General features: G+C 50.7%; 1 protein-coding gene across 1 annotated transcript in view; it reads left to right on the top strand.

Moving 5' to 3' along the window:
- LOC136111275 (tyrosine-protein phosphatase non-receptor type 11-like) overlaps window positions 1–26574 on the top strand; it is a 33892-nt gene that overhangs the window by 2983 nt on the left and 4335 nt on the right. The window contains exons 2-9 of the mRNA XM_065855304.2: window positions 16786–16908; window positions 20988–21182; window positions 23430–23622; window positions 23720–23839; window positions 24145–24258; window positions 24660–24756; window positions 25336–25415; window positions 26078–26233. Of these exons, the coding sequence (XP_065711376.1) occupies window positions 16786–16908; window positions 20988–21182; window positions 23430–23622; window positions 23720–23839; window positions 24145–24258; window positions 24660–24756; window positions 25336–25415; window positions 26078–26233 (1078 nt within the window). The remainder of the gene's footprint in view (window positions 1–16785; window positions 16909–20987; window positions 21183–23429; window positions 23623–23719; window positions 23840–24144; window positions 24259–24659; window positions 24757–25335; window positions 25416–26077; window positions 26234–26574) is intronic.

Raw genomic sequence — 26574 nt, 5'->3', positions numbered from 1 at the left:
TTCTCCAAGATGTTTTACTGTGCTTGTGCAGGCCATGTTGCTGCTCATCTGAGCCATCAAATGCATCCGGCTCTATCCCGAAACCTTGCTCTCCAGCCTTGAGCATCTGCTGCTGCAGTGATAGGAAAGATAATACCAGTCCCAGGGGCAGCCTGCGGTCCCAGCTTCCCCACTCCCTTTCCCAGCGAGAAAACACGCGCTTCCTGCGCCGGATCCAAATGCAAACACGAACCTTAAGTGTTTGCAATAGCTGCTTATTCTGGCAACTTGGGTGGTGGTGGGGATGTGCTAATTTCTGGTCCAGGAAGCAAAAGCAGGTCAGTGTTTTGGTATCTTGGATATTCCTCAAGGCCACATCGTGGGCAGAGCTCGGGGCAGCGGTGGCTGGAACCAGGGTGATTGTGGATGTTGCTGTTGCTCAAGGCCACGGCTGCTCTGTCCCTGTAAGCTCAGAAATGTCCTCTGGCCATTTTTTGTGAGCTGTTCATCTCCATCTCTTCAGGTAGCACTTCAGACATAACGATGTCTTTGGGCACAGGCTCTGACGGGAGAATCAAAGCTCAAAGGCTTTTATGCAAACCTGTATATACACGTGCTGCCTTGACAGGACGGGAGGTGAGAGATGGGAAATGTTCTGTTAGTGAAAGGAGCAGACACGCTTTTCCACCAGGCTTTACTGTGATAAATGAGGGCGAGAATATGGGCAGCAACTTAAATTACACTTCAATTACAAGCCCCCAGCATACTGTTTATATCCAGACAGGGCAAGTTCCTTATTGCAGGTCACAAAATGCATGAATATACTGCTCTGTCTCCTATTCCAGTGAGGTAATAATAATGGTTAATAGCCTTGTTCAATAGCTTTGCCTAGGAGAGGCTTCTGGACCAGGCCATCCAGCATCCCACGGTTTCCCCTAAGGCAGCGTGAGCCGCTTTCGTTACAATCCCAAGACAAATGAAGCGCTCTCAGCCCTGGAACACATTTCTCGGCTGCAGCTGTATCTCTTTTGCGGGCTGCCAAGGAGAATTCCTCGCCGTCTGCAGCGGCAGGGTAAGGCAGAGCGCACCGACGGCGAAGCCAGTCGCCCAGCTCCCACTGCCAAAGCTGTGTCGAGGGCGAGTTCTCCCTGCGGCTTGGTGGTACCACAGCTCCTTCTGGTGCTGCTTCCAGCAGGGTTTAAGTTAATTGGGTTTCTAGGAGATGGTTCTTCTTGGGAACCTGAGAGTCATGGAGTGGCTTAGGTTGAAGGGACCTTCCAAGCTCCCCCAGTGCCACCCCTGCCATGAGCAGGGACATCTTCACCAGCTCAGGTTGCTCAGAGCCCCGTCCAGCCTGGCCTGGGATGTCTCCAGGGATGGTTCATCCACCACCCTCCCCTGAGGGATGAATGGAGCTAATACCTATTTCCAAGCTAAAAATGGACCCGTGCCCTCTGAGGAGGTGCTGGCGGGGGGTGTGGAGGGAGAAATGCTCCTAAGGCTGCTGTACAAATGAATTTATTCTGTTGCTTTTTCACTGCCTGCACCCCAAGCAGCGGCTTGGGCAGGGCTGCACTTGCTGCCTTACGAGGGATGGAAAGTGGCCTCTGCAGCCCAATTGCATGTTCCAGGAAACGCGCGTAGGATGGGGCTTAATCAGATTATGGGGCTGGTCTGTTTGCAGGCTTCCTGCGCGAGTCTGAGGGGAAGAAGGAAATTCTTCGCATTAAAGCAGGCTGGAAATCAGGAACTGTGTGCTTCCTGTATATGCTGCTTTTTTTTTTCCCCCTGCAAATAGCTCCTGCTGCCGCCTGTATCAGTGGTGCTCTCCAAAGACCTCTGCCTGCTTGCAGGGGGTGTAGTTGGAAGTGATGTCCACTTCGACATCTCCTGGCGGGTTTGCGGAGCTGCTGCTCTCCTGCCGCAGGTGCTGGGGCTGTCACGGGTGTCCTGGGCAGGTCCCACGTGGAAAGGTTGTCGCTGTGATCCAGCTGCACTCAAAGCATCTGTCAGGTGGGCTGAGAGTGTGGGATTGGGAGTATTGGGCTTTCTGGACCGGGGGGCTCTGCCCTGCAGCTCCCCTTGGAGAAACTGAGGCAGGATCTGCTCACAGCGAGAGTAAGCAATTAGCAATATCGCCATCTCTGCGAGATGGCACCTCCAGGGTAACCAGACAGGGTTTGCTGTGACTCGACGTCCCCCTCCGCAGCCTGTGAGCGAGGGGGCTGGATGGCTGAACAGCCTCGGAAATTGGGGTAACTGTGAATGCTCAACATGGGCAGATGAGACCCCATCCCTCAGGGCATGTTGTTTGGCCTTTGCGATTTCGAGAGAGTGGGAAGGTGACAAAGATTTAATCCCAAACCAACAAAAAAATCCCCCTTCACCCCCTTGAGCAGCATCCCCACCATTAAGGTGGTTGCCAGGGCTCTATTTGTCCTTGGCTTGTGTTTTGGGGGGTGTTTTGTTTATTTGTTTGTTCCTCCCTTCCTTGCACACTCCTAAAATATTTCCATCAGTCTCCCCTCTAAAAGGTGTAACAAGCCCTGCCACTGATTAAATTCTAAATATAGCCATGGTATTTTTTTTTCTCTCCAATTCTTCATGATGTATCTAGGTAAAAAATAGCCTTGGCGACTCTTCAAAGGGGACATGGGCCTGCCGTGGGCTATATTTTCATCTTGTCACCCTGCCCGGGTCTGAAATAAACCTCCCCATTTTTAATTAGCTCGTCCGGTTATATAATCCCGAAAGCCGAGGATTTCTGGGCTCAGCAAGAACGCACGTGATGCCGCGGCGGATCGCGGCAGGCGAAGGTGGCGTGTCAGGGTAGGGGGACACAGCAGGAATGTCCTCTGCTCCTGCCGGCCCCGCTGCCAAGTGGGAGGGAAAGCCAAGATGCTGGAGCATAAGGCCACCTGTCTGGTCCCTCTTGTCTGAGGTTCTGCTCTTGCCTTGCTTCCTTTTGCCCTGATTATTAATTTATTTTGTTGTGGTACTTGGAGCTGCTGGATGAGGAAGGGTCTGGTTAACTGTGGGATCTCCTGGGCTCCTTGACTGTGTTGAGTTGGGGGCTTGGAAGGGACCTCTGGTGGTCATCCCACTCCAACCACTGTAGGTCATCCCACTCCAACCACTGTAGGTCATCCCAGTCCAACCACTGTAGATCTCCGAGTCCAACCACTGGTGATCATCCCACTCCAACCACTGCAGATCCCCCAGTCCAACCGCTGGTGATCATCCCACTCCAACCACTGTAGATCCCCCAGTCCAACCCAGCTGCTAACGCAGGGTCACCAGAGCAGATCGCACGGGGTCACATCCAGGCGGGTTTGAATGTCTCCAGAGGAGGAGACTCCACACTTCCCTGGGCAGCCTGGGCCAGGGCTCTGCCACCCTCAAAGTCAAGAAGTTTCTCCTCGTGTTCAGATGGAATGTCCCCTACAAGCCATGCAAGGGAGCAGCGCATTTGCCCTATGCAGATTTAAAACTTTCTAACCAGCAGATGGAGCAAAGGGCCATAAACCAAGCATGGAGGGCACTTTGGCCAGGGGCTGCCATGGGGCATAGAGGTGCAACCACTGCCCTCTGGGCAGCCGCTGGACCTGCGCCTTGCCCGGCTTTCCATTCACCCAGCACCTTGGAGGTTATTTAATTAAATCTCTATTAATTAGAAGTTTTTCTCCAGTGCTGAGTAGACAGGAAGACTTTTGACATCAGTGATGCAGAAGAAAGCAGAGATGGCTTCCTGTTCAGCGTTCTCCTCCCAGCCCTGGGATGGATATTATTAATGTTTTATGTGGTTTCTTCCCATGTGCTTGGGACAGGTTGGCTCATCCAGCCCCAGAGGAATAAAATGCAACGTGGAAGCATTTTAGTCCCATCTTAGTTTGCTCCAAGGCTTGCGGGCAGTACATTTAAATACGTATAGGATTGATGTACTGTGGGAAGGGAAGACACAGCTCCACAGAGCCAGCACAGTGTAACCTACTTTTTTTTCCCCCCTTTTTGCTGTATCATTGCAGCTGTTATCTCTGGCATCTCCGATGTCTGGCCATTGGCGGGCAGTGCCGTCTGCCTGCACGAGCGAGGAAAAGCGGCCGAGCGTTAAGTAGCAAACTGGGGGACGTTTTAAAGCGCAGGTTTGCACATTGGCAGTAAAGGAAAGTCCAGGTCCAGTTGTGAAGTCGCTGATGTCCGTGGTTGTCAGACTCAGGTTGTTCGGCTCTTCCTTGGCAGAACGTGGCTTGTCGTTCAGTGTCGCTTTCAGCCTTGGAACGATGACACAGAGAGAGGATGTGGTTTCATTCTGGGGATAGTTTGTTGAGTGTATTGGGCAGAGTTTGCCTGTTGGCTGTTAGGGTAATCTCAGTAGAAAATCCATCTTGAGCTCTCTTAGAATACAAGCACAAGTGCCAGTTCCAAGCAATGCCCTTCCCAGACATAGAGAATAATACTTTTGAGGCTTCATTGCTGCGTAGAGTCCTTTTTTCCTGCTAGTGCAACGCTGGTTTCTATGCAGAAATATCCCAGAAAGAGAGGCTGCTGAGCTTTCCTGCACCTGTAAGTTCTGTGCAGGGTTGGCCACGAGCCACGGTTTAGGATTGCTTCTCCAAGACTTGCAATATTACTAAAAGCAACACTGCCAGGCTTGGGGAATGACCCAGAGAAATGGTGAAAGGATGAAAAAGCAGTGCCAGGAGCCCCGAGGCAGCTCAGCCCGGTGCAGAACGGCCACGCTAAAGCCTCTCTGGTGCTTGATATTCCTGACTCTGACATCTCTGTGGTGTGTGATGCCCACGTTCGCTCCAAATCGCAGCAAGAGTTGGTTGTTTCTGAGTGCTGGAATCTCACCAAATCCCCTGAAAACCATGGCAGGAGTGTTGTTCGGCTGGGGTGCCATTTGGTGGCTGCTGTGCAGGATGGCGTATGTTGAGGGTGGTGACATTGTCATGGATGCTACGGCGCTGGCATTAAGAAGTAAGGACGAGAGGTTCTGGCTGAACAGATGTCTTACAGCCGTTAACCTAGAAAACGTTGAAACTCTGCCTCTAGTCTGACCATGTCCTTTTTCACCCATCGTAGCAGGTGCAGCAGGAACAGCAGAGCGTGCAGAGGTGGTGCTAAACCGAGCTAAGGGAAGATGGGGTGTATTACTGCCTTGCCACTGAGCCCATCCCTTGTTATTCTGTGGGATGATCCCACCAGCTGCATCAGGCACATGAGGAGCAAAGGGAGAAGCTGGAGTGCTGCCTGGATCTTCTCCACGAGCAGGAATCCCATCTCTGCGTTGCTCCGAGTCTCGCTCTGGGGTTCTTAGCTTTTCTTTGGAAGTGAGCATCCTTCTTCAGCTGCTCTTCCTCCTTCAGCAGGAGGAGAAGCCACCTGGGTGGGGACAAACCATAAAATGAGACCCAGCTCTGTGCTCGTCACCTCCTGTCCCCCCAGTCCTGCCCAGCGTTTCCCAGCTCGCTGCGGTGGGATGGGAAGCACTCGGCTTTGCGGTCGGGACTGTTGCTGATCTCTAATCTCCTCTGTGCCTCAGCTGCTCTGTTGGCACGTTAAAGGCCGGCCGCAAAGCAACCGTAATTGTGCTAAGTGTCTGTGGGATAATGGGCTAAATACTCAGGATTGCAGAAGCAGCCGCATTCCCAGCCATTTAATACCTTGATTGATGTATACTTTCACAAGGGGACAGCCTCTGAGTTCGTGTTTCTCCTCCTGCATGAAGCTGGTGATGCAAGGATGCTAAGGAGGAGGCAGGAATGAGCTATTTGGCCAGCGGCAGGGCTGTAATGGTCCCAGGTTTGCTGGGACTGGGTGTTGTGGTTCCTCCCCAGCTCGCTGAGCCAAGAGAGGGAGATCGGTTATGATTTTAGGCTTTGTTTGGAGTTGTCTGTCACCACAGCCTTTGGCTTCTTGCAGGACTGAGGACACAAGTTCTTTCTGCTCAGAGGTGGCCTGGGGAAAGGTCTGTGTGCCTGAAAGCTTGCCTGCATTTTCCAATCATATCATCTGATCTAATAAAAGATGTTATCTCTCCCTCTAAACCTTGCTGTTTCTCAACATTAAACCCTGGACATGTTTAGATGCTTGGGCCATCTGACTTTAGGCACCAGTGTGAAGTGGCTGGGATTAGGAAAGCCAAAAAGCAAGCAAGGGATGCAAAGATGTTTCTGAGTATCTCGAAGGTTCCTCCAAGAGAAGCGTGACAGTCTGTTCCCCGCAGATCCCCCAGCCGATGCTGAAGGTGACAATGACATCCCAGGCCAGGCTGGACGGGGCTCTGAGCAACCTGAGCTGCTGAAGATGTCCCTGCTCATGGCAGGGGTGGCACTGGGGGAGCTGGGAAGGTCCCTTCGACCCAAACCATTCTGTGAGTCTATGATGGCTGTTTCAGCAGTTGTTCAGCGCTGAAGTTCTGGAGCAGAAATCTCCTTTGCTGCTGCACACGGAGCAGGAAGATTTCATAAGTGGTGAGCTCCATGGAATATAACTTCACCCGTTAGCCGTTCTTTCTTCTTTCTCTTTTCTTTAGCTTCGGCTGCCCATAAACTGACAGACAGACGTCATCACGTGGTGGTTACCCTCCCCAGTCCCCTCCTAAACTCTCTAATTCACAGCTGCCGGCTTTGCACCGATAAGAGAACGAGATGACTTCCTTTTCTTCTCTCCACCCCCACTCCCTTCCAGAATAAGCCGGGCTGTTTTTTGGTAAATAACGAGCTGTCACTTCTTCGCTTGAAACTTTCCAGGCTCCACCACCTTGGCCAAGCCTCCTGAAGGATGCTGGAGGCTGGGACGTTCCTAGCGGGCAGCAAACTGCCTTTCGCATCCTAGAGCGAGCTCTGCCCACCTCCTGCATCCTCTGAATCTCACGGCCCTTTGGGCTGGCCTTTGGTTTCTGTGGACTAACGAATCTCTCTGCCGGGTCAGGAGCCTTGGCCAGTTATGGTGAGGTAGGATATCTGTTCTGTGTGTGTCTGGCTGCTATTTTTAACCAAAGCTGGTGCTTCTGAGTGGCAGCGAAGCGAAGGGGAGATCGTCTGTGTAGTTATTGCTCAGAAAGGTTCCACTTGTGCTATGGGAACGTGTGAGCTAATAACAGAGGGCACCTGTGGAGGTGTGGGCACTATTAGGGTGGGAATAGTGATTAACAGTGCTCGTTAGCCACAGATTAGAAAATTCTTTGCAGAAGTGCAAGATTCTCCAGTGGAAACTCCCCTTCAGATGACTCTGCAGCTCGGGGTGATGGTGACTTTCTCCTTGTGCTGGCTTCAGCACCGGCAAACAGAGCGTTCGCAGTTTCGTTTATATGATTATTGTTAATACGATTACCAAAGAGGCTTTTGGTGCTGACTGCAGCCCGGGAGAGGTTATCCCTGCTGCGAGCAGTATGTTGTTTTGTGACGTTATTAGATTTATATCTTGCGTTACCTTGTTGGCGACGCCGTGTTAATAGTTGCTCACTTATCTCCATTTCACTTGCTGTGTCTCTAGCTGAGCACGCTTTTGTCTGCTGATAACTAGTTTGCCTGAACTGTAATTTCAAGGTGCTGGACGCCTCAAGCTGAATCTTGTAGGTACGTACAAAGTGCACAAAATGCCAACATTAAGCCAGAAGGGAAGCTTGGAAAGTTTGGAGGTTATTTGGGGTGTGAAGAATAAGAGCAGCTGTATGTGAAAGGCTCTGCTGGAGCGGGGAAAGGAGCAAGAAACCACCCGTTTGCAAGCGCGTGTGTGAAGAACAGCGGGGAACGGATCCGGGGCAGGAACCGGGCTGGTGAAATGCAAAGGGATCGTTGTGCAAGTGGTCGTGGCGCTTTGCCATGGAGCGTAATGCGGAGCATGCCTTGGGTTTTCCTTCCTTCCTTCCTTCCGCGGGCGTGGGCTGCTCCGCAGGGATTCACGTAATGAAAGTTGTTGGCGGTTGACATTCCCTCGCATCTCAAGAGCATCCCAGGGCTTTTCCCCCACCCTCATTTCAATGCGTTTCCCTCGCGTGTGGCACAAACGGCTGTTTTCTCCGTTTCTGGTCCCGGGGTGTGTTCTGCTTCGCTGGATCATAGCAAAGCAGCTAAACAAACAGCTTTTCAGCTCCAGGAGGAAGCCTGTCAGTCAGACAACAGCTGGGCTGGTTTCGGTGCTGCTTGGCAATATGTATTTTTAATGCTCCAACTGTCTGGCAGGTGGGTCCGCAATTTAATTTTAACTTGCTTTATGAGACCAAAACCATCTGTAATATACAGGCCAGTAAACTTCCACGAACGGAGGGAGTTCAGAAGAGATTTCTCCCACTATTAGACTTTTCGGGACCAGTAGCTCCTCCTTTGGCTGAGGTTTCTACTCTACCCTTTGAGTAGAAGAGGCTGATTCAAATATAAGTCCGATTCGGAGAATTAATTCAGAAAATTTGGAAACTGCCGCTGAAAATAATAAACTCGCTGCCCTTTGTGGCTGATGCATTCAAAACAGCTTGAGGGACTTAGTTGCACCTTTTTTTAATTAAGGGAATATGAGTGTAAATCCTCTGGGCAATTGGAGGAGCCCCAGCAGGCGCTTTCCTGCTGGTGCAGGTGAGTGTAACCGGTGTTGAAATGCTTGTTGGCCTGATACACCTCGCTCTGCCTCTCCCATTCTGTGAAAACTGAGAATTATCAGGCAAAATTTGTGCCTTTATTTCCCAGCAGCTTGGGTCTTGTGTTGTGCTTTGTGTCCTGGAGCTTAAATTTGGCCGTGGTTTCCTTTCCTTGTCACTGCAGGGTGTTTATCTGGGGAGCACAAGATGTGATGGTGAAGGAGGTTTTTCCATATCAGCGCCGTGGGATGGGCTGTGAGGAAGTCCCCACAATAGGCTGAGCCTACAGAAGCTCTGGCTTAACATGTGTGTGGGCGCGGGGGATCAGGCTTCATGGTCTAGACTAACCTTGGCTGCTGGAAGCATCACTGAGACAAGATGCTGTGAAATCAGCATCTCCTGTGAGCTCTTCTCCCTTTAAACCTGATCTTCCTCTGTCTTTCCTGAAGCTGGGATGAGTTCTGGTTCTAAAACCAGAGCTGACAAATCCAGGTAGAAATGCCGTTGAAACAGGTGTGCGACTAAATGAGCATCAGAAATGTTATAGAATGAATATTATAGAAAATGGGGCAGCTTGCATGCCGGCAGTCCCTGCTTTTTCATGAGATGCTGAACAGGGGTGCAGAAGAGATGCACTGATGGGCTGTGGAGCCACCAGCATCCGTAGGAAGGTACCCAGCTTTGTGTTTTGTGTCACATCCTCCCACCTGGCAAGTGCTCGTTTGGGTCAAAAGGAAAAATATGAATGTCTCAGTCATATCTCTTTTTCTTTTGTTTTCCCCCCCCATAGCAAATCTGTCATGCTGGGTATCTAGCGAGAAGGGTTAGAACGTGACCTTTTCTCTGTAAAGTTCACCCAGGCTTCCCTAACACAGAGTGAAAACCGTGTGCTGTGAGAAGAAGTGTTCTCCACAAAGGAAACGTCTGCATTTAGAAGCTTCTGGTTTTTTCATCTAGAAATGGCTATTTTTTGGAGCTGATGACCTGATTGATAGTCTCAGGTTTCCCCAGAGAGATAACAGGTGACCATGCGATTGCATTTAGACTCTTGGCGTTTTAGATCGTAGCCTTTTTGAGAGAAGTGAACCTGTATCATGGATCTTTTAGCAGGGCCTGTTGTGATAGGACAAGGGGTGATGGTTTTAAACTAAAGGAGGGAGATTCAGGCTGGACATGAGGAAGAAATTGTTGGCTCTGAGGGTGGTGAGAGCCTGGCCCAGGTTGGCCAGAGAGGTGGTGGATGAACCATCCCTGGAGACATCCCAGGCCAGGCTGGACGGGGCTCTGAGCAACCTGAGCTGGTGAAGATGTCCCTGTCATGGCAGGGGTGGCACTGGGGGAGCTGGGAAGGTCCCTTCAACCCAAATTGTTCTATGAGTCTATGATCTTTATCAGTCCAGATTATATCTTGGGTACATGGCAACCAAGTTAGTGATGGAAACGCTCCTGCACACAGCTGGAACGTCGTTGTCGTGGATGGTGTAGCTGCTCATCTCCGTGGTTAAGAGCCCAGTCAGGGCTGTAGAGATGCAGGAGGGCATCCTGCAGCTGTGCGCTTCGGTCGGATTGGCGCGATACGAGAAAAGAGCAGGGTCTGTTTCTGAAGTGGAAAGAGCATCGATCAAAATGCTGATTTTAGCAGTTTCACGTGGAAGCAGAGCAGCAGACTTTGCAAAGCAGAGAGGCTGGGACCCCAGCGAGACAGCAGCTCCTCTGGGTGATGGGCTGGCCCGTGCAGCCATCTCAGGCAGGGGAATTGGTGCTATTTATGTGACTTGGGTGTTTTGTGGCATTTGTCCTTGGAGGGATTTCTCTCTGTTCTGATGTCAGCCAGGTTTAACAAGCCATCTCATTTCTTAGGAAAAATCATTCCTTTGATGCCTAACCAACCCGGAACCCTTTGCTAAGAGGCTGTGGCAGATCACAAATGTGTTGCTGCTTTTGGGAGATGGAGGGGACGGCTCAGAAGGTGAACGAATGGGACAACACATGGAAAGAGCACGGTGTGCCAATGGCAAGCACGGACTGGAATAATTTGGATAAAGGGACTGAATCATCGGGACTCGATGAGTGCAGCATCTTGCGTGTGTCAGGGAGATAGGGCAGATGTGGATTTATATTAATTAACAATTAATGCCAACTGAGGCTCCAGAGCTGGGAAATGGAAACTGTCTGCACCAGCTCCCTGCCAGGAGGGTGTTGGCTGCTCCTATTTTTGTAAGACCTGCAGGAAAGAGCCTTTTGTGAGGCTCCTCGAGTGCTTTTGCTGCTGTCTCTGGGTCTGTTCCTCCAGTTCTCCAGGGGCAGGATTGAAACTGGGATTAAATGGTAAAAAACCTCAGAAAAACAATTTTACCCGTGTAGTCAGAGGGCACTGCTCATCTCAGTCTAAACCCGGTTTCTGTGACTGAAACCGCTCTCCCCAGGGCGCTGCCTTGCGAGCAACATGGATGGAAAAGCTTTTCTGAAGGGCTGCGTATGAAGCCGTTTCTGAGTCTGGTGTCTCGGGTTTCAAACTAGAACGTGGGCGGTGAATTAAACCCCCCCTCTTCGAATGTGACACGGGGGAGCGTTGGGGACGCCGCCACCATTCGCCAAGGGCATCGTCTGCTGGGCAGGGGTGTAGGCGGAGGTTTCGCTGCCACCGAGGCTGTTTCACACTCTGGGCAGCCTGGGCCGGTGTTTTACCACCCTTAAGAACCTGAATCATCTGCAGAAAGCCCCAAATGTGCAAGTGGGGAGCGCCTTTTTCATCCCTCATGGAAACCAGTGAGTGTGATGGGTTCTGGTCTCTTTGGCAGGCAGCATCCCTCGAACAAATGGGTCTAAATACTGTTAGTTCTGGGTTTGCTGCTGTTACCAGGTACCTTGGCCAAGATGCCAGGCAGCCGAGGCCAAAGCAGCTTTGCTGAGTGTGTGGGCATGATATTCCCCAAATCCCGCTGTTCCTTTTGGTTCCCAGGGGCAGCGGGGTCTAAGTCAATCTCCTTCAAAAAGAGCTGTTTCTCCAAGCCAGAACACTAATTCATGGGTGCTCCTCATCCATACCAGAGGTTTCCCACAGGAACAGGACAGCAATGTTAACTCAGCCCAGAAATTTGCACCTACTAGACCCGTTCTAAGGATTAATGACCTTACAGAGAGCGAACTGTTCCTGTCCCACTTTGCTTCTGCTCCGGCTGCTTTGTGAGAGCTCAGGTTGTTCGTACCCTTTGCTTCTCAGCATCAAAAGGAGTGTCTCTTGTGTGCAAACACAAACTCATGCGTCTTTATATTCACTGTAAACAGATAATAAGTGCCTGGATCCTTTAAGCAGCTCTGGAGATGCTCTTCCAGTTTGCTGAATAGGAAACTTAGCCTTGCAAAGCACTTGCCCCACGTCACGCCTGCTCCCATGAGGCAGCCTCCTTGTTTTGCTGCTGGAAGGAGCTTTGCTTGTTTATTATATTTGCTTGGCTGTCTCCACAGGCAGGGTCCGCATCCTTCGCAGCGGTGGGGACGGGCCAGCTCTGGCTGCGGAACCATAAAAGCCATCAGCCTCCTATCGACAGCGTCTCCTCTGAGTGCCGACCCCTGCTCGTGGCAGAAGCAAAGTCTGGTGGCGGTTGTTCCCCTCCTCCCCCTTTTCCAGTTTCTCGAACCACCTCATCTCGCTGGGTTGGAGTTTGTGTTGAACCGAACGGCTCTAACCACACACGAAGTGCGTGGGAGGCGGCGTCTCTTGAGCCATGTTTGCTTTCATCCTCTCCAAGCCTAACGAAGAAAGACGATTTACCGTCATAAGTGCTCCAAATTGGCTTGCTGACGTTGGGCTAAATTTGCCTTCAAGCCGGAGGGGCTGCAATAAGTGTGCACATGGTGCTGGCTTTTGGGGATGCCCCAAAATGAGTGTGGTGAGACCATGGGGACACGCTGTTCCTGAGCCCCATGGCAATTCCTTTTAACCCTAAGGGTGGTGAGAGCCTGGCCCGGGTTGGCCAGAGAGGTGGTGGATGAACCATCCCTGGAGACATCCCAGGCCAGGCTGGACGGGGCTCTGAGCAACCTGAGCTGGTGAAGATGTCCCTGCTCATGGCAGGGGTGGTGCTGGGGAGGTCCCTTCAACCCAAACTATTCTATGATGAAGTCTTCAGTGGTGACTCACGTGTGCACTGTTCAGGGGTGGACTCCATCCCGTGTCTGCTGGTCCATGAGCCTCAGCAGCCGGTGTGTTCAACCAGCAGCTTTCTCTTCTGTGCAAGACGCATGTTGGACCTTCCTTGAAAGGAAAAAGAAAAGGTGGTGATCTGGAGTAACTTCCATCTCCTTTGGGACCTCACTTTGGCATTGTATTGTTTACCTATAGGTTTAAAGGACCTTGAGCCCCAGCGCAGCTCTGTAAGTGTCAGCCGGGAGCTGTGTCCCTCTGTGATACCTCAGTAATCTTTCACGAGTTCAGCCGCTGGTGGATGGGGATGCTGGCACCCTCCTGCCCCAATGCCACCTCCACGGGCCTCTGCATAATTCCAGCAGCATCCTTTCAGGTGTGGTGCTTTTTACCCGTGGGCTGTTTGCTGGAGCTGTTCAGAACACCGAGATTCCCAACCAGGCTTTTTTAAAGCCTTGTTTTATACATTTCTGAGGGTGTAACGGGTGTTGCTCAATTATTCGTAGTGGTTTATCCCAAGACAGGGGCACAAGGATGCGTTCCAGCAGAAGAAAGCATTCCTGCTTCTGTTAGGGAGGAAATGAGTAATAATATATGGAAAAGACAACTCTTCTGTAATTAAAGAGAAAGTATTTGCTAATTTTTAGCACGGAGAAAGGTTTCCTTTTGCAGAGCTCCTGCCGGAAGGTTGCTCCCACCCCAGGGCCAATCTCTCTGTTGATTTCAATAAATCTCTTTGTGTAGCTTTAGTTGCTGCCTTTGGTTCCTGAAGGGCACTTGCAGGTGGCTTTTTAATTTAAATTTGATCTTAGAACGATGGAAGGAAAATGCAATTTCTCTGCAGGAAAGCAGGATTGCCTGAAGTAGCCGGTGTATATTTACTTCTAGTGGTAGAGACGAAAATTTGTTAGAACCCTACTTCTATTTAAAGTGATTTTTAGGGGGGACTCAGTTCTGCAAAAAGCACCGATTGAGCGGTTGGTGACCGACCTGCTGCACGGTAACACGTGGCATTTGCCGACATCAAAACAACGGTGTGATATTAATAATGTGCGTGTTGTTTTGTCTTTCCATATGCTGGGAGTCTAGTTTGGATCCTCTATTTGTTTTCCTCCCTGGAATATTGCAGATCTTCCTATAAACCATCTGTGAGCCCAAAAGCTGGGACTTAAAGCCTGGGGTTCGCTTGCAAGTGAGTGGTTCTTGCTCCCCCGATGCACATCTGGAGCTTGTGGGGCTAAGGGCTGTTTGCAGGTCTTTCCTATTGCCGTGTAGTGACAGATGTGATGTGTGGGTTGGTGCTTTCTTCTTGCCCGCTCTGTTGTGCGTTGCTTTTGCTCGCCAACAAATGGACTCAAAAAACCACAATGATAAGCAGCTCTGAAGAAGCTTGCTGCAAGTACAGGAGAAAAATAAGCTGTGTTGATTTAAGAAATTAAAGAAAAAAATTAAGAGTTTTGCCTTCACCCAAAAGGTGAAGTTTCAGAGACCTTTAGGTCAGGCAAGTTCTTGGTGTGAGTGAGAGAGAAGCATCACAGAATCAACTGGGTTGGAAAAGACCTCAGAGATCATCAAACCTGATGGGGCAACCTTCACCAGGCAAAGAGTTTGTTTGTTCAATTATTTTTATAGTTTCATTATAGTTGTTATTAAGTTTCTTTCATGCTGTTTACAGGACCAGGGAGTGAGCTGGGATCTGGAAATAGAAGCGCCAGGGCACCCTGTGAGTGGGAGAGGTGGCTTTTGAGTCCTTTGCAGCTCTGGGAGCTGATGTGCACCACAACAAACCTCATGTTTTCACAAATTCCCACGTAGTCCGGGCAGAAAAGCCTCTGGGGAGTAAGTGCTTCATTTCAGGACCACAACTCCCAAATTGAGCTGACCTTGAATTGGAAAATAACCCTTTGGTGCCACAGGCCTGTGGTGTCTTTGCTGGCTCAAGGTCAGCCTGGGCGTCCACACTCCCACAATGAGCCGCGCGAGGAGGTTTTATTTGTTCTAGAAATCCGTGGAAGAGGTGACTGTGCTTTCAGAGGGCGCTTTTTCCCTTTTTTTCTATTTGTATTTTGATTTGGAAGTTGCCTTTCCTCCCTCTTCTGTTTGTGAGCCCTGCAAAGCTCTTCCCCTCGGCTCATACCAAGCGCTCTGTGCGTACATGGGTTGGTTCCTGCCCAAGCAATAGGAGCCATTAAGGGCGTTTAGCATCCAGGTTTCTGTTTAGTGACACAAAAACAACACAGAAGTTGACAGAGCCCCAAATTGTCCCCTAATAAAGGGGAAACTTGTTAAACATTGCTGTCCCACTCTTGAGTGGTTTTAAGTGGTTCTTGCTGTTCCCCTCTCAATATTTCACTGAGAAAAAGGGACTGATGCAAATCGAAAGGGTTGTGCTCCTCCGGTTCCAAACACCCATCCTTCCACGTGGACGGAGGCTGGGCAGAAAATCCTTTAGTTCCTGGTGCCTCGGCGCCTCATTCCCCTGTTAAACCAGAGATATTTCCTTAGGTTTTTCCTCCTGGCCAGCAATCTTGTGCTGGTTTTATCGCCATTAGGCACTCGGCGGAATCGTGATGTGTGGCCTTTGGCAGCCCCGCGTTGTCCCCGGGCTCCATTAAGCTCCATTAGCGCCGCTGGTTCCCATGCCAGGAGTGGTTTTGCGGCTCGGTTTAAGTGCTGGCCCTGCAGACGAGGGATTGATGGAAGTGCCGCTCTCGCCATGTCGGGAATACAAGGCTTGGAGATTCCTGTTTACCAGTTCTTTCCACGACCCTTCCCTAACAGGCCTCTCATCCTCCAGAATCCAAGGATCTTTTAATCAAAACTGTTTGGCTTGCGGTGGGAGGGAGGAAATCCCAACTTGTGGAGGAGATGGTGACGTTTTGTGACCTTTTCTCTGTGTATCTCAGAGACAAACACGCTCTAATGGGCGTGCGTGTGCTTACGCTTGTAGATTTAGTCTTTGGGTGTATTTCTTAAGGTGGGTGCTCGGCAAGACGCAGGGTTACGCGTTTCTCTGCAACGATGGAGATAACCTTGCAAGCCCTTTTTGGGGACGTTAGCTTATCCCATCCACAGACAGCTGCGTACAAGAAACCAGCTCGCTAAATATTTCCAGCTACGTTCTTGAGAACCCGCATTGCGCTTTGCTTGGGGAACCCTAAATCTTGCAGTTTTGAGTGGTTTGTTCAGCCGCAGACCTGCCCGCCTGTGTCGGAACTCTTACAACATCACTCCGGAGGGAATTTTGAGTGTGCAGCTTATTCTCTTGCCCAGAAACAAGAAGTTATCTTTGTTATCACACAGTGGCTCATCGTCTCCTCTTTGCTCGTGACAAATATTTCAGCAGCCCCATGCGGAAATCGTCCGCTGGAGCGTGATCTAAACCTGAGCAATATTTTCAGAACCAGGTTTGGGATGCTCTTTGTGTGGCTCGTGAGATGACTCAAAAGAGCCTGGCATTTGGAAAGTGCATTTTTTAAGCGGCTTCTGAAAACTTGAGCCGTAAAACCGGTGCCGCATGGGAAACTGTTGGTCTATTATGCATATTTAGTCCGCGTTAGAGCCTGGGGAAACACCGGTTCTTGCAATTCCATCAAGAAAACTTGATCGAGACTGATAGCGTCAGAAATGAGGTCAGCAGGTGGTTTGATGACACTTAAAACTACAAAGATTGCATTAAAGGAGCGCACAATATGACGAAACGTCTTTTTCCCTTAGGGTGACTCTCTTCTCTTTGTCTTTCCTGCTGCTCCTGCGGTTGGAGCGTCCCGGCTGCCTGAGCTCGGCTGGAGCGGGGTTGTTGGGCAAAGAGGGAGAGCCTGGAACGTGCATTTGTCGCTGTGTTTGTTAAGAAATCCTCTGGTAGCCCATCGCTGCCATGGCGTGTTGCAGATCGGAGCGTTCCTTTCCTTCCCATATAGAGCTTCAAAGCTAAACCTTTCTTCTCTCCATCTCTGAGCATCCCTTCTTTGGGAGAGACCAAAGCCCTGGGGCTTGTGGTGAAGAGAACAAGAGGTTTAGTGCCCTGGATATGAGAGGTTATTTTTCTGTTTTTTTTACATGTCACGTTTGCTCTTTGCAGGTGGTTTCATCCCAACATCAGCGGAATTGAGGCAGAGAAGTTGCTCCTGACCAGGGGTGTCCATGGCAGTTTTCTGGCCCGGCCCAGCAAGAGCAACCCTGGAGATTTCACCCTCTCTGTCCGGTAAGCGACAGCAGAAAGTAGGTTGTGCATTCAAAGCCTGAACCTTCGCTGAGCATCATCCAGCTGGTACCTTGCAGGGAAACAGCAAAGGTCTCTCCAGCCACTTGTAACACAGACCTCCGCTGTTTCGTGGTGGCTTCTGTTGAGTTTAAACAACCCTTGGTTTTGTTTAGGAAACTCCAGTGAGTTTATAAATCCTTTGACTGAGTTTCTCTAAACTTTGTGCAAATGGCAGCACAGACAGAGCATTTTGCAGGACACAAGCACCTCTGCACCCCAGCCCTTCTCAGCCTTATTTCTTCCCCCCTTGCGGTTGTCATTGGACTGGAACCTGCTCTTCTCTCTGCCAAGCACAGCCCTTTCTTAGCTTGGCAAGAGGCGGTGGTTTGCAGCTACTTTTTGTTTTCAAATGTGTTGGGAAACACAACCCAGTGGTCCAAGCGTTTGCCTCTCCAACAGCTCTTCGTGCTATGGAGAAACACAGCAGAAGGGGAAAAGTCCATTTCTTTAGCTGGGTGGGAAGCGTTTGGATCCAACTCCACCATCTCCCCAGTAATCTTGCAATGAGAAATGGCTGTGAGTTAATGAGAGAGGCAGGAAGCCCTTCTAATTAGGATGGAAAATCAACGCAGTGGTGAAGAGGTGCCTCGAGCAAGCTCTGACAGCGAGGCAGCGCATGGAAAATGGGGGTGATATTCATATGAGCTTCGTGTCTCTTTTCATGTCATTTTGTGAGTCAGAGTGTTGTCTGATCGTAAAGCGAAGCGCTGACAGCAGCGTGCAAGCAGATGCAGGTTGTGGCTGTGCAACGCTGTGGAGAGATACCCAGCTAGCGGTGTAATTACCTGAAATCGCAGGATGAATTAATTGCTTTGCTGGGAGAGCCAGTTCCCACACCTGCATCACTGCCCGCAGTCAGTCCACAAGTTTGCATCGTTTTCTTCCCTTGTCTCTGTCCCAAAGGCCACGTGTGTGTCTAATGGGGTTTGATGCCTTCTGCCTCTGCTGGTCGTAGAAAACATAATTTTTGGTTGGAAAAGCCTCTCAAGATCATCAAGTCCAACCGTTAACCCCCCCTCGGCTCTACCCCGTGTCCTTGAGAACCTCGTCTCTGCATCTATTCAACCCCTCCGGGGATGGTGATGGTCCATGGCCTCCCCTCTTGCATCTACCATGTGTTGAGGCTGAATGGATAGAAGTTTGGCCTCCCATGAACGGCTGTGGACTCCCACGACAGTTTTATTATTGCTGTTATTTCTTTACCCATTTCTGCTTTCTCTGTGGCAGAAAGCAGAGGGGAGGAACAAGGGAGTTTCAGATGATTGGAGGGGCTCTAGACCACTTCCTACTGCAGGAAGACCTTTGGGTTGCAGTAAATGTTTAATAACAAGATGGTTTTGACCAGAAGATCAAGCCAATTAATACCCTTAATGAATGAACCTATACCTTGCAGTGACGAGATGCAAGTGAAGGGCAGAGCGATGCAGCATGCCTTAATATTGTGGTATTGAAGGATGCCACCACAACCCACCAACAGATTGTAACCCGGTGGAAAGTCTGACCAGCGCTCACAGTTCTGAGTAAGCCAGAGCTGTGACACATACCGTGTTTCCAGGAAAGCACGTTAAACATGACACACAGGCTTAGAGACAACGCGTTGAGTTTTGACCCATCGTGAATTGAAGACGAGGAAATAATTATTCCATAGGCTTCTTTTACCCTCGAGTTCTTGCTCCTTCCTTGCTCGTCCCGTCTCTGTTCCATAACTTGAGGCAAGGGTTGTCTCGTGGTCTCAGCAATAGGAAACTTGCTTTTTGTTTCTTTTTTTTCCCCCTAGAGAACATTTGGGGTTTTTGGGGTTGCTTTTTGCAGCTTGTCAGAGGGGTCATAAATGCATGTTGTGGATTTCGAGGCTTTCTCTGTCTGACAGAGTCAGAAAAAGCACGTGGCCGAAGCAGACTTGTGGAGATGTCAGGCGGATGTATTTCTGACATTTGAAGTGGTTCTTATGCCTTCAGTGACAAAGAAAGTGTCTGTTTGGGGTTTTTGTGGGTCTTCCTCGTATTGACCGTGCTCTATTGCAAAGAAGAGCCGAGTGCATCCACACTGGTGGTCACTTCAGGATGGATGCGGAGTCACAAGCTGGAATATTTTGGATCAAGAAACCTTCCTGGATATTAAGGAATTGTACTGATAGGGTGAAGAAGCTCAGCTTGGAACAGAGGCGACTGTCTCTTGTCTGACTGCTCAGGGCTGCGGAGGTGACGGGAGCTCCAAGAGAAGAAAACGGGAAGGAAATGGGGATGGATCAATGCCCTTTGTGTTCAGCATGACCTTGAGGGTTGTGGGATAAATGACCCTGATTATCTCCCTGCTTTTCATCCCTGAAGTGCCCAAAGGCCTCGGGGCTGGGTCTGTGAACTGAGCCTTTGTGGGTCTGTGGTGGGGTTGGGGTGTGGGGATGGAGATGGGGAAAGAAGGGAGCTTTTGAGTGGCAAAAACACCATTTTGTCTGCTGCCTTCTGTGCTGCACAAAGGCTCTTGGTGTCCAGCTGGTGTGAAGGGCCAGAGCACTTCATGTGCCAGCTCCTCTTGTCATGGCAGCGCTGGCTGGGGTGGGAGTTTCACAGCCAGTTTTCATTCCCGTCTACTGAGTTCTGCTCATCAACCCAGACACAAATGCTGCAAATATTGCCAAGTTTTGAAGTCTCTGCCCACAGCACAGCTGGAGATGGCGTGGCAGGACAGAACTGTGCTTACCTGATGTCCCACCAAGGGTTAACTGTGCCTCTAAATACCCAGAAGTGCCGCTCATCACTTTCCTTTATTACAGACTTTATTACAGAGGATTTTGTTCTGTCTCCAGGTCCTCTTGTCAAGGTGTATTGTGAATGTTCAGGATCCAGATGCAGATTTTCCCACCTCAGGCCTGTTTGTCAGCTTTACGCTGGTTTTATTTTGCTATTAACGTGGGATGATGGCGATACCGTGGGTGCCGTCTCTCTTCGCACTCGGGTGGTTGTTGCCACTGGATCGACGATAATTAAGGCAGACAGAGCCTTTTGTCACCGCTTGCATTTGAGAGCCAGATCTTAACCTGTCTCTGAAATCAAGAAGCAGGATCCAGACTCTGAGGTTGACGGTACCTACAGCCCAAGAAAACTAAACAGATTATTTTGAGGAGCTAGGGCTACAAATCCAATACCATCTAAATATCTGTTCTCCCACAGCGTCGCAGAAAGAGAACAAAAATGGGGACGGTCCCAGAGCTCTTCCTTCCATTTACCCTCGTGCATGGGCCGTTGTAGCTTTTCTGATTCCCCACCCCATGCAATGGCTGTTCTGCCTGACCTGGTCCAGCGCCTGTACCACCTCCCGCATCCTGCATCTCGCTGTCACGGTTGCTTTGGCAACAAATGGAGAGCGGCTGGGGGCAGCTCCCCACGGTAAAGAAGGAGAAATTTGCCCAGATTTACGAATCTCTCTCTGACCCAGCTGGGCCATCAACCAACAGGCTTCCAGTCATGTCTCCGTGGCTCTGGGGGGCTGCTGCTAAGTGCCTTTAAAATGCCATTAAGCTGCTTCTCGGAGGCTTTGCTGGGGTGAGGAAGAGGCTGATATAGGCACCCAGACATATTCCCAGGGGCACCGCTGGAGAGGGGAAATCATTAACCCTTTTGGTACAATTTATAGGATTTGCAAGCACTGTGCAATATATTGGTTTGTGTGATTGTTTTAATTATTTTTTTTTTTAAGTGTTTAGATGATAGCGAGTAGCCCTGGGCATAGAAACTGTTCATTGTAAACCATTGTAAACCAGAGCCTCATCCAGCCAAGACGGTGAGTGGTGTAGGGAGTGGAAGGGATGGCAGAGGAGGAATTATTCTGGCAGCCTGTAAGGTATAAGAGTCAGTTCTTGTCTGAGCAACCTTGGCCAAGGAGCATCCATCCTTTTTACAGAATTATGGTCAGCGCGAACAGCATCGGGATGAGCGGAGAGCTTGAGGAGGTCGGTGATGTTCAGGAGGCAGCTGCGGGTTTCCCTTCTCCCACACTCTTGTTTGACCTTCCTTCTGCAGAAGGAACGACGAGGTGACGCACATCAAGATCCAGAACACGGGGGATTACTATGACCTGTACGGAGGGGAGAAGTTTGCCACCCTCGCCGAGCTGGTGCAATACTACACGGAGCAACAGGGGCTGCTGCGGGAGAAGAACAGCAACGTCATCGAGCTCAAGTACCCCCTCAACTGCCAGGACCCCACCTCGGAGAGGTAAGGAATGGTCTCTTTTCTGGTGATGGTGACACTGTCTTCCGAAATTTCTCAGACCTCACAGCTGCACCTGGCCTGGGTTTGGAAAGGAGCCTGAAACAGGGTATGTTTGGGTGTGATTTAGCTTTCCTGACCCCAAGGCTGCCCGTCGCTGGGACATGGTTCCTGAGCCGCCCAGATAACGTTGGCCGGGCCCAGAAGCTGACACTTGCTTGGTGTTGGCGTGTGCTGATAAGAGAGAAAGCTCTAACACACAGCTTTGGTTTTAAAAGAAACAAAACCATGTGCAGGTGGCTTGTCTGCCTGCAGAATGCTGGGTACAAATGCCCTGGAAAGAAATTCTTCCCCCATCCCATCTGATTCCATAACCGCTGCCCATCCTGGCAGCAGGACTCTGATGTCTTGCAGGGATGGGGATGACGGAATCGCTCCCAGACATACTTTACCTCGGGCTACTTCAGGATATTTCCACCAGCCCATTAGTGACCTTTTTGCCTCCCCTTCCCCTGCGGGACTCCAATGACCCTTTTTTTCCCCTTTTCCTCCCCCTCAGTTTCCCCAGCATCACACGGTGGGTGGAGAGGGAATGACTGGTGATGCCAAAGCAGTTCCTTGGTTACTCTGACTTTAGCACCCAGGAGAAGGCGAAGCTGTGATGAGTCTTGGTTCCTGAAGTGGAGCAGAGGAGCTCCCCCTCATTGCCCTCATGTGAACCGGCTGGGAAGTCCCTTCAGCTCATGTGCTCCCTTCTTGCCAGGGATGTTTTCTTGGCTCCTTCCAGCGTGGAAAGCGGCCGGGCAGCTGCTCCCATTAGCAGAATACTCTGGAAAAGTGGAAAAACCCCCTTCAGCTGGGTTTCCCCCTCTTGTCCCGCCAAGGAACGTCTGGCTTGGCAAGGCAGCTCCATACAGATTTCTGCTGCAGACCACGCATCTGGTGGCATCGTGGGGAGAAAGGGGAAAAAGGCTCTGATTCCTCTTAATAGATGAAATGGCGATGGGGAATAGATGAAATGATGATGGGGAAGTTTTCCTCTGGAGAGATCTTCCCACTCAGGTTGATGCAGCCGTCTTTGCAGCGTGACTTGAAAGACACAACATCACCTACGGCTGCTCTATAAACTTCATCCTCTGGGACGAAGTTGCCGAGATGTGACACGCTGCCATTGTGTCCCCCCAGGAAGGTTATTTTGGGCCTCTCTGAATTTTTGGCAGCTCGGCCGGCAGGCCAGGAACCAGCGTCCTCACATTGGGACCGGTGGCATCTGCCCAGAGCCACTGCTGGGTGTTGGAGCATGGAGATTGAAGGCTTGGATGCAAAGAGACCCTCTGCTTCACTCCCAACTGTTATTGGTATCTCTGGAAGGCTGTAGCAGGGTGCTAATCCATGAAGCACCCCTGCTCTGGGTATAGTGGGGGGGGGTGGGAGATGCTGCATTGGAGCTGCAGAGGATTCGTGCAGGAACAAGGAGATTATTGTGCGCTTAACCCCAAGGGATCGTGGCCAGGCTGCTGCAGGGTTCTGAGCCAGCCGGTGCACAGCCAGCCTGTGTCTCACTGTGTCAGTGTGTCAGCAGAGCGCGAGAAAGGATTAGGAGAGATTAGATGGAGAAACAGGGGCACGTGCGTGCGAGATGTGCGCAGATGGAGAGGTGGAGCAGCTCACGGCCGTGCCGGGGGGCTTGGGAAGAGCTGGGCACAAACCTCTGAATGGTAGAATCACCAGTGGCCTGTGCGCAGGGCTGGAGGACCCCTCTGAAAATCCTTCTCAAATTGGGTCAAAGCATCTTGTGCTGTCCATGCTGCGTCTGATACTGTTCTGGCCACAGCCTGCTGACTCCAAGCATTCTGCTTTTAATTCTGTATTAAAAACAAATAAAGGGAAACGCAGCCACCTTCAAGTAAGACCTGCTAGAACCATGTTTCTTACAGCTTCGTGGGAGCCCTGTCACTAGGTGACAGTGCTTGTGGCAGCACGTGGCAGTTTAATATACTGATGCCATTTCACGTTTGGCTGGAGCATTGAGCAAAGTCCCAATGCTTCCAGCCTCAGGCTGCGGTGTTGATGTGACACTGCAACGTGCTGGAGGAACATCACCGGGGACTGTCTCTAAAATAACTCAAGCTGGTGTCAAGCCAGGTTGGGAGCCTAGAAATGGGTTTCCCGTGAAGACCAGCCCAAGTACTGAGTGTAGCTCTTGTCCTGTGTGTTTCTGAGCTGACCTTGGTCCCCGTTGATGCTCCTCAGATGGTACCACGGGCATCTCACTGGCAAGGAGGCAGAGAAGCTTCTGACGGAGAAGGGGAAACCTGGCAGCTTTCTGGTGCGGGAGAGCCAGAGCAAACCCGGAGACTTCGTCTTGTCGGTGCTGACGAACGAGGATAAGATGGAGACTGGGGATCGGAAGCCTCACGTCACCCACGTGATGATCCACTACCAGGTGGGCAACGTGCTGTCTGTGCCCAGCTGGTGATGGGTGACCCAGCTGGGAGCCGTGTGTTCCTGTCTCACTCTGGTTTTGTCATTTTGTCCTATAGCCAGAAGAAAAGTACGATGTGGGGGGAGGAGAGAGGTTTGACACCCTCACGGACCTGGTGGAGCACTATAAGAAGAACCCCATGGTGGAGAAATCTGGAGCGGTGGTTCACCTGAAGCAGGTAACAGCTGCTCTAATGTATATCTGTTGGCTCTGGGCTTGCCCATGCTCCTGGGGGAATGCACAGATCTGCGCACTTGGGAAACTCCTTGTCCCCAGATCATCCCAGTGGCTGCTTGTCATGTTTGTCCAGGCTCACACTTGCCAGAAAGGTCCCTGGTCCCACACTCGAGACCTCAGGAATGGACCCAACTCCTGCCAATACCCCCCAGGAATCAGGGGTTCAAGAACTGCTTTTCCAAGGGGAAGTTCTCTGCCTTTCTGTTACCGAAAGTGATCTTTATTCTGCCCTCATCTGCCTTCCAGCCGTTCAATGCCACGCGCATCAACGCCGCCAACATTGAAAACAGAGTGAAGGAGCTGAACAAAATGGCAGATCACAGCGAGAAGGCCAAGCAAGGCTTCTGGGAAGAGTTTGAGGTACAGGATGCTCCTCTGCTCCCTCCCAGAGGAATATCACATTTGCGTGGCAGCGTCGTGCTTTTCCAGCACTGACCTCAGTGCTGTTGCTCCTTTTCCCATTTTCTGTGTTCAGCTAAGTTGTGTCCTGGTCCTTTTTTTTCGTTGCTTTTTCTCGTGTCTGAGGCTTTTTCTCCGTCCTTTTTCTAGAACTGCGTATCCTTTGTTCCCTGCAGGGATTTCTGCCTTCTCCCCCATTACCTCATCAAGCTGCCTCTTGGCTCCCTCTCCCTTCCTGCCGACACTCCCTCTGTTCTTCTCAGTGTTAGGAAGCCAAGCAGCGTGTCAGAAGGGCCCTTCCTTTGCCTCTGACCCTCCTTATCTGCCCAGAACAGTTTGTTCTTGTGTCCTCTGCTCCACAGATGCTGCAGCAGCAAGAGTGCAAGCTCCTCTACCCCAGGAAGGAGGGACAGCGACCAGAGAATAAGGCGAAGAATCGCTACAAGAACATCCTTCCCTGTAAGGAGACACTGGATACTTTTGGGCTTGGTTTATTTTTTTGTTACTACAGTTTTCTGCGGGGGTAGTTAACCCTGCAGAGCTTTCTGGTCATAGCTCAGCTGGAAAGGGGTGTGAATGTCCTAGTGGAGTGGTCCAGTTAGTCCATGGCTGTCTCCATCCCCTTTCTCACCTGGTCCTTCCCCTTTTGCATGGGAAAACTGGTAAATTGGGCTCCTCTCCTTGTGCTGTGAGTCTAAATAAGCATCAGTATAGTTCAAAAGTCACATGGAGCCAGAGCTGGAGCCTACAAAAGCAATACTGGAAAGCTTGAACTCCGGTTAGTCCGCAACTCGGTGTATCACTAATACCCATCCAGGTTACTAGACTGACAACGCAGCTGTGGGACAGGTAGTGTGGATTACTGCTAAGATCATTAGGGGAGCATTCTTCACCCTCTTTTGCAGTCGTTATTCGTGTTTTCATAGTAAGAGCCTTGTGGGAGCCCTTGCTGGGGCTCCCAGTGACCGCCCTGCAGCAAAGCCCATCCCTGCCCCACTGTGTCACTCACTCCCATCTTCATTCCGGACTCTCCTGCAGTTGACACCACGCGCGTGGCCCTCCGAGACGCGGATGAGAGCGTGCCTGGGTCGGACTACATCAATGCCAACTATATCAAGGTACTCGGGAAAGACAAGACATGGTGTCAGGTCTGTCTGTCTGTCTGCTCCTGCTGGGGAAGCGCAATGGTGGTGTAAAGTCTGGCCTGGCAGGACCAGCATCTTTCACTGGCTCCAGGCCAAACACTGTATTTTTCTACTGTATCCCATTCTACCGTGTCCTGTTTATTGCTGTCTAAGAGTTTACCTCAATCCCCTCCTTTCCTTATCTACTGAGAAGGTCCTAGGGGCCTGACTCAGCCCCTCTCTCATTGACCATTATCTCTCAGGTCAAATTATAATTGTCTTCTGCAAGATAAGAGCTGCTGGAAGTTGTATTTCCAGCAATGCTGCTCCAGCACTTAAGCACCCGCCTTTGGGAAACCTTCAAGGTGGCTTCATTCCAGCCACGTCCACCTGCAGCTGCCTGCTGGCAAGAGTCTGTTGTGCAATAATGTGTGACAGCTCAGTGTGAAGGTCCCGGGGGGCAGGCACACCAATTTGCTGGAGACTCTTGAAGCTGGTGATGAGAGCATTTAGTGTCCGAAAGTCTGAGAAATAGAGGAAAATCATCCAGCTCAGAAACCCTGTGTGGCAAAGTGCGCTGACTTCGCTGCGCTGAAGCAATTCGCAGTTCCTCACATTGCTGGGCTTACTTTTTGCTCCTCTCCTTTGCTCCCTAGAGCATCCCTGAAGATGGAAGGAACTCTGAGCACTGCAAGGTCTATATAGCCACCCAGGGCTGCCTGCAGACAACGGTGAACGACTTCTGGGCCATGGTGTACCAAGAGAACAGCCATGTCATCGTCATGACCACCAAGGAGGTGGAGCGGGGCAGGGTGAGCACTTGTGAGCCTGAACGTTACCTGCTTCTTGTTCTTGCTCCAGCCTCTTTGGCTAGAGACCAGAACTAGTTCTAAAGCCAGGCCTGCAAAACTGAGAGGGTGATACAGCAACTGCTATGTGCACCGAGCTGGGTAGTTTTTGGGGGCTTGTATTAAAATGTGAAGTAGGATCAGTAATGAGTTAAACCTGAGAAGTGGACCTAACAGGGAGTGACAAGACGAACAGCTCAGATGCTGTGGGGCAGGACTATTGCTTGGCCAAAGCAATGCCTACAAAAGGCTGGGTCTGGCGGTTCCCTTAGGGATTAGGTCCTTCCTGTAGGAATGGCCCTTAC

Source organism: Patagioenas fasciata, chromosome 23 (assembly GCF_037038585.1).
Source record: "Patagioenas fasciata isolate bPatFas1 chromosome 23, bPatFas1.hap1, whole genome shotgun sequence".
Taxonomy (NCBI): domain Eukaryota; kingdom Metazoa; phylum Chordata; class Aves; order Columbiformes; family Columbidae; genus Patagioenas; species Patagioenas fasciata.
Note: the sequence above shows the minus strand (reverse complement) of the source record. Positions and strands in the feature narration are given on the sequence as shown.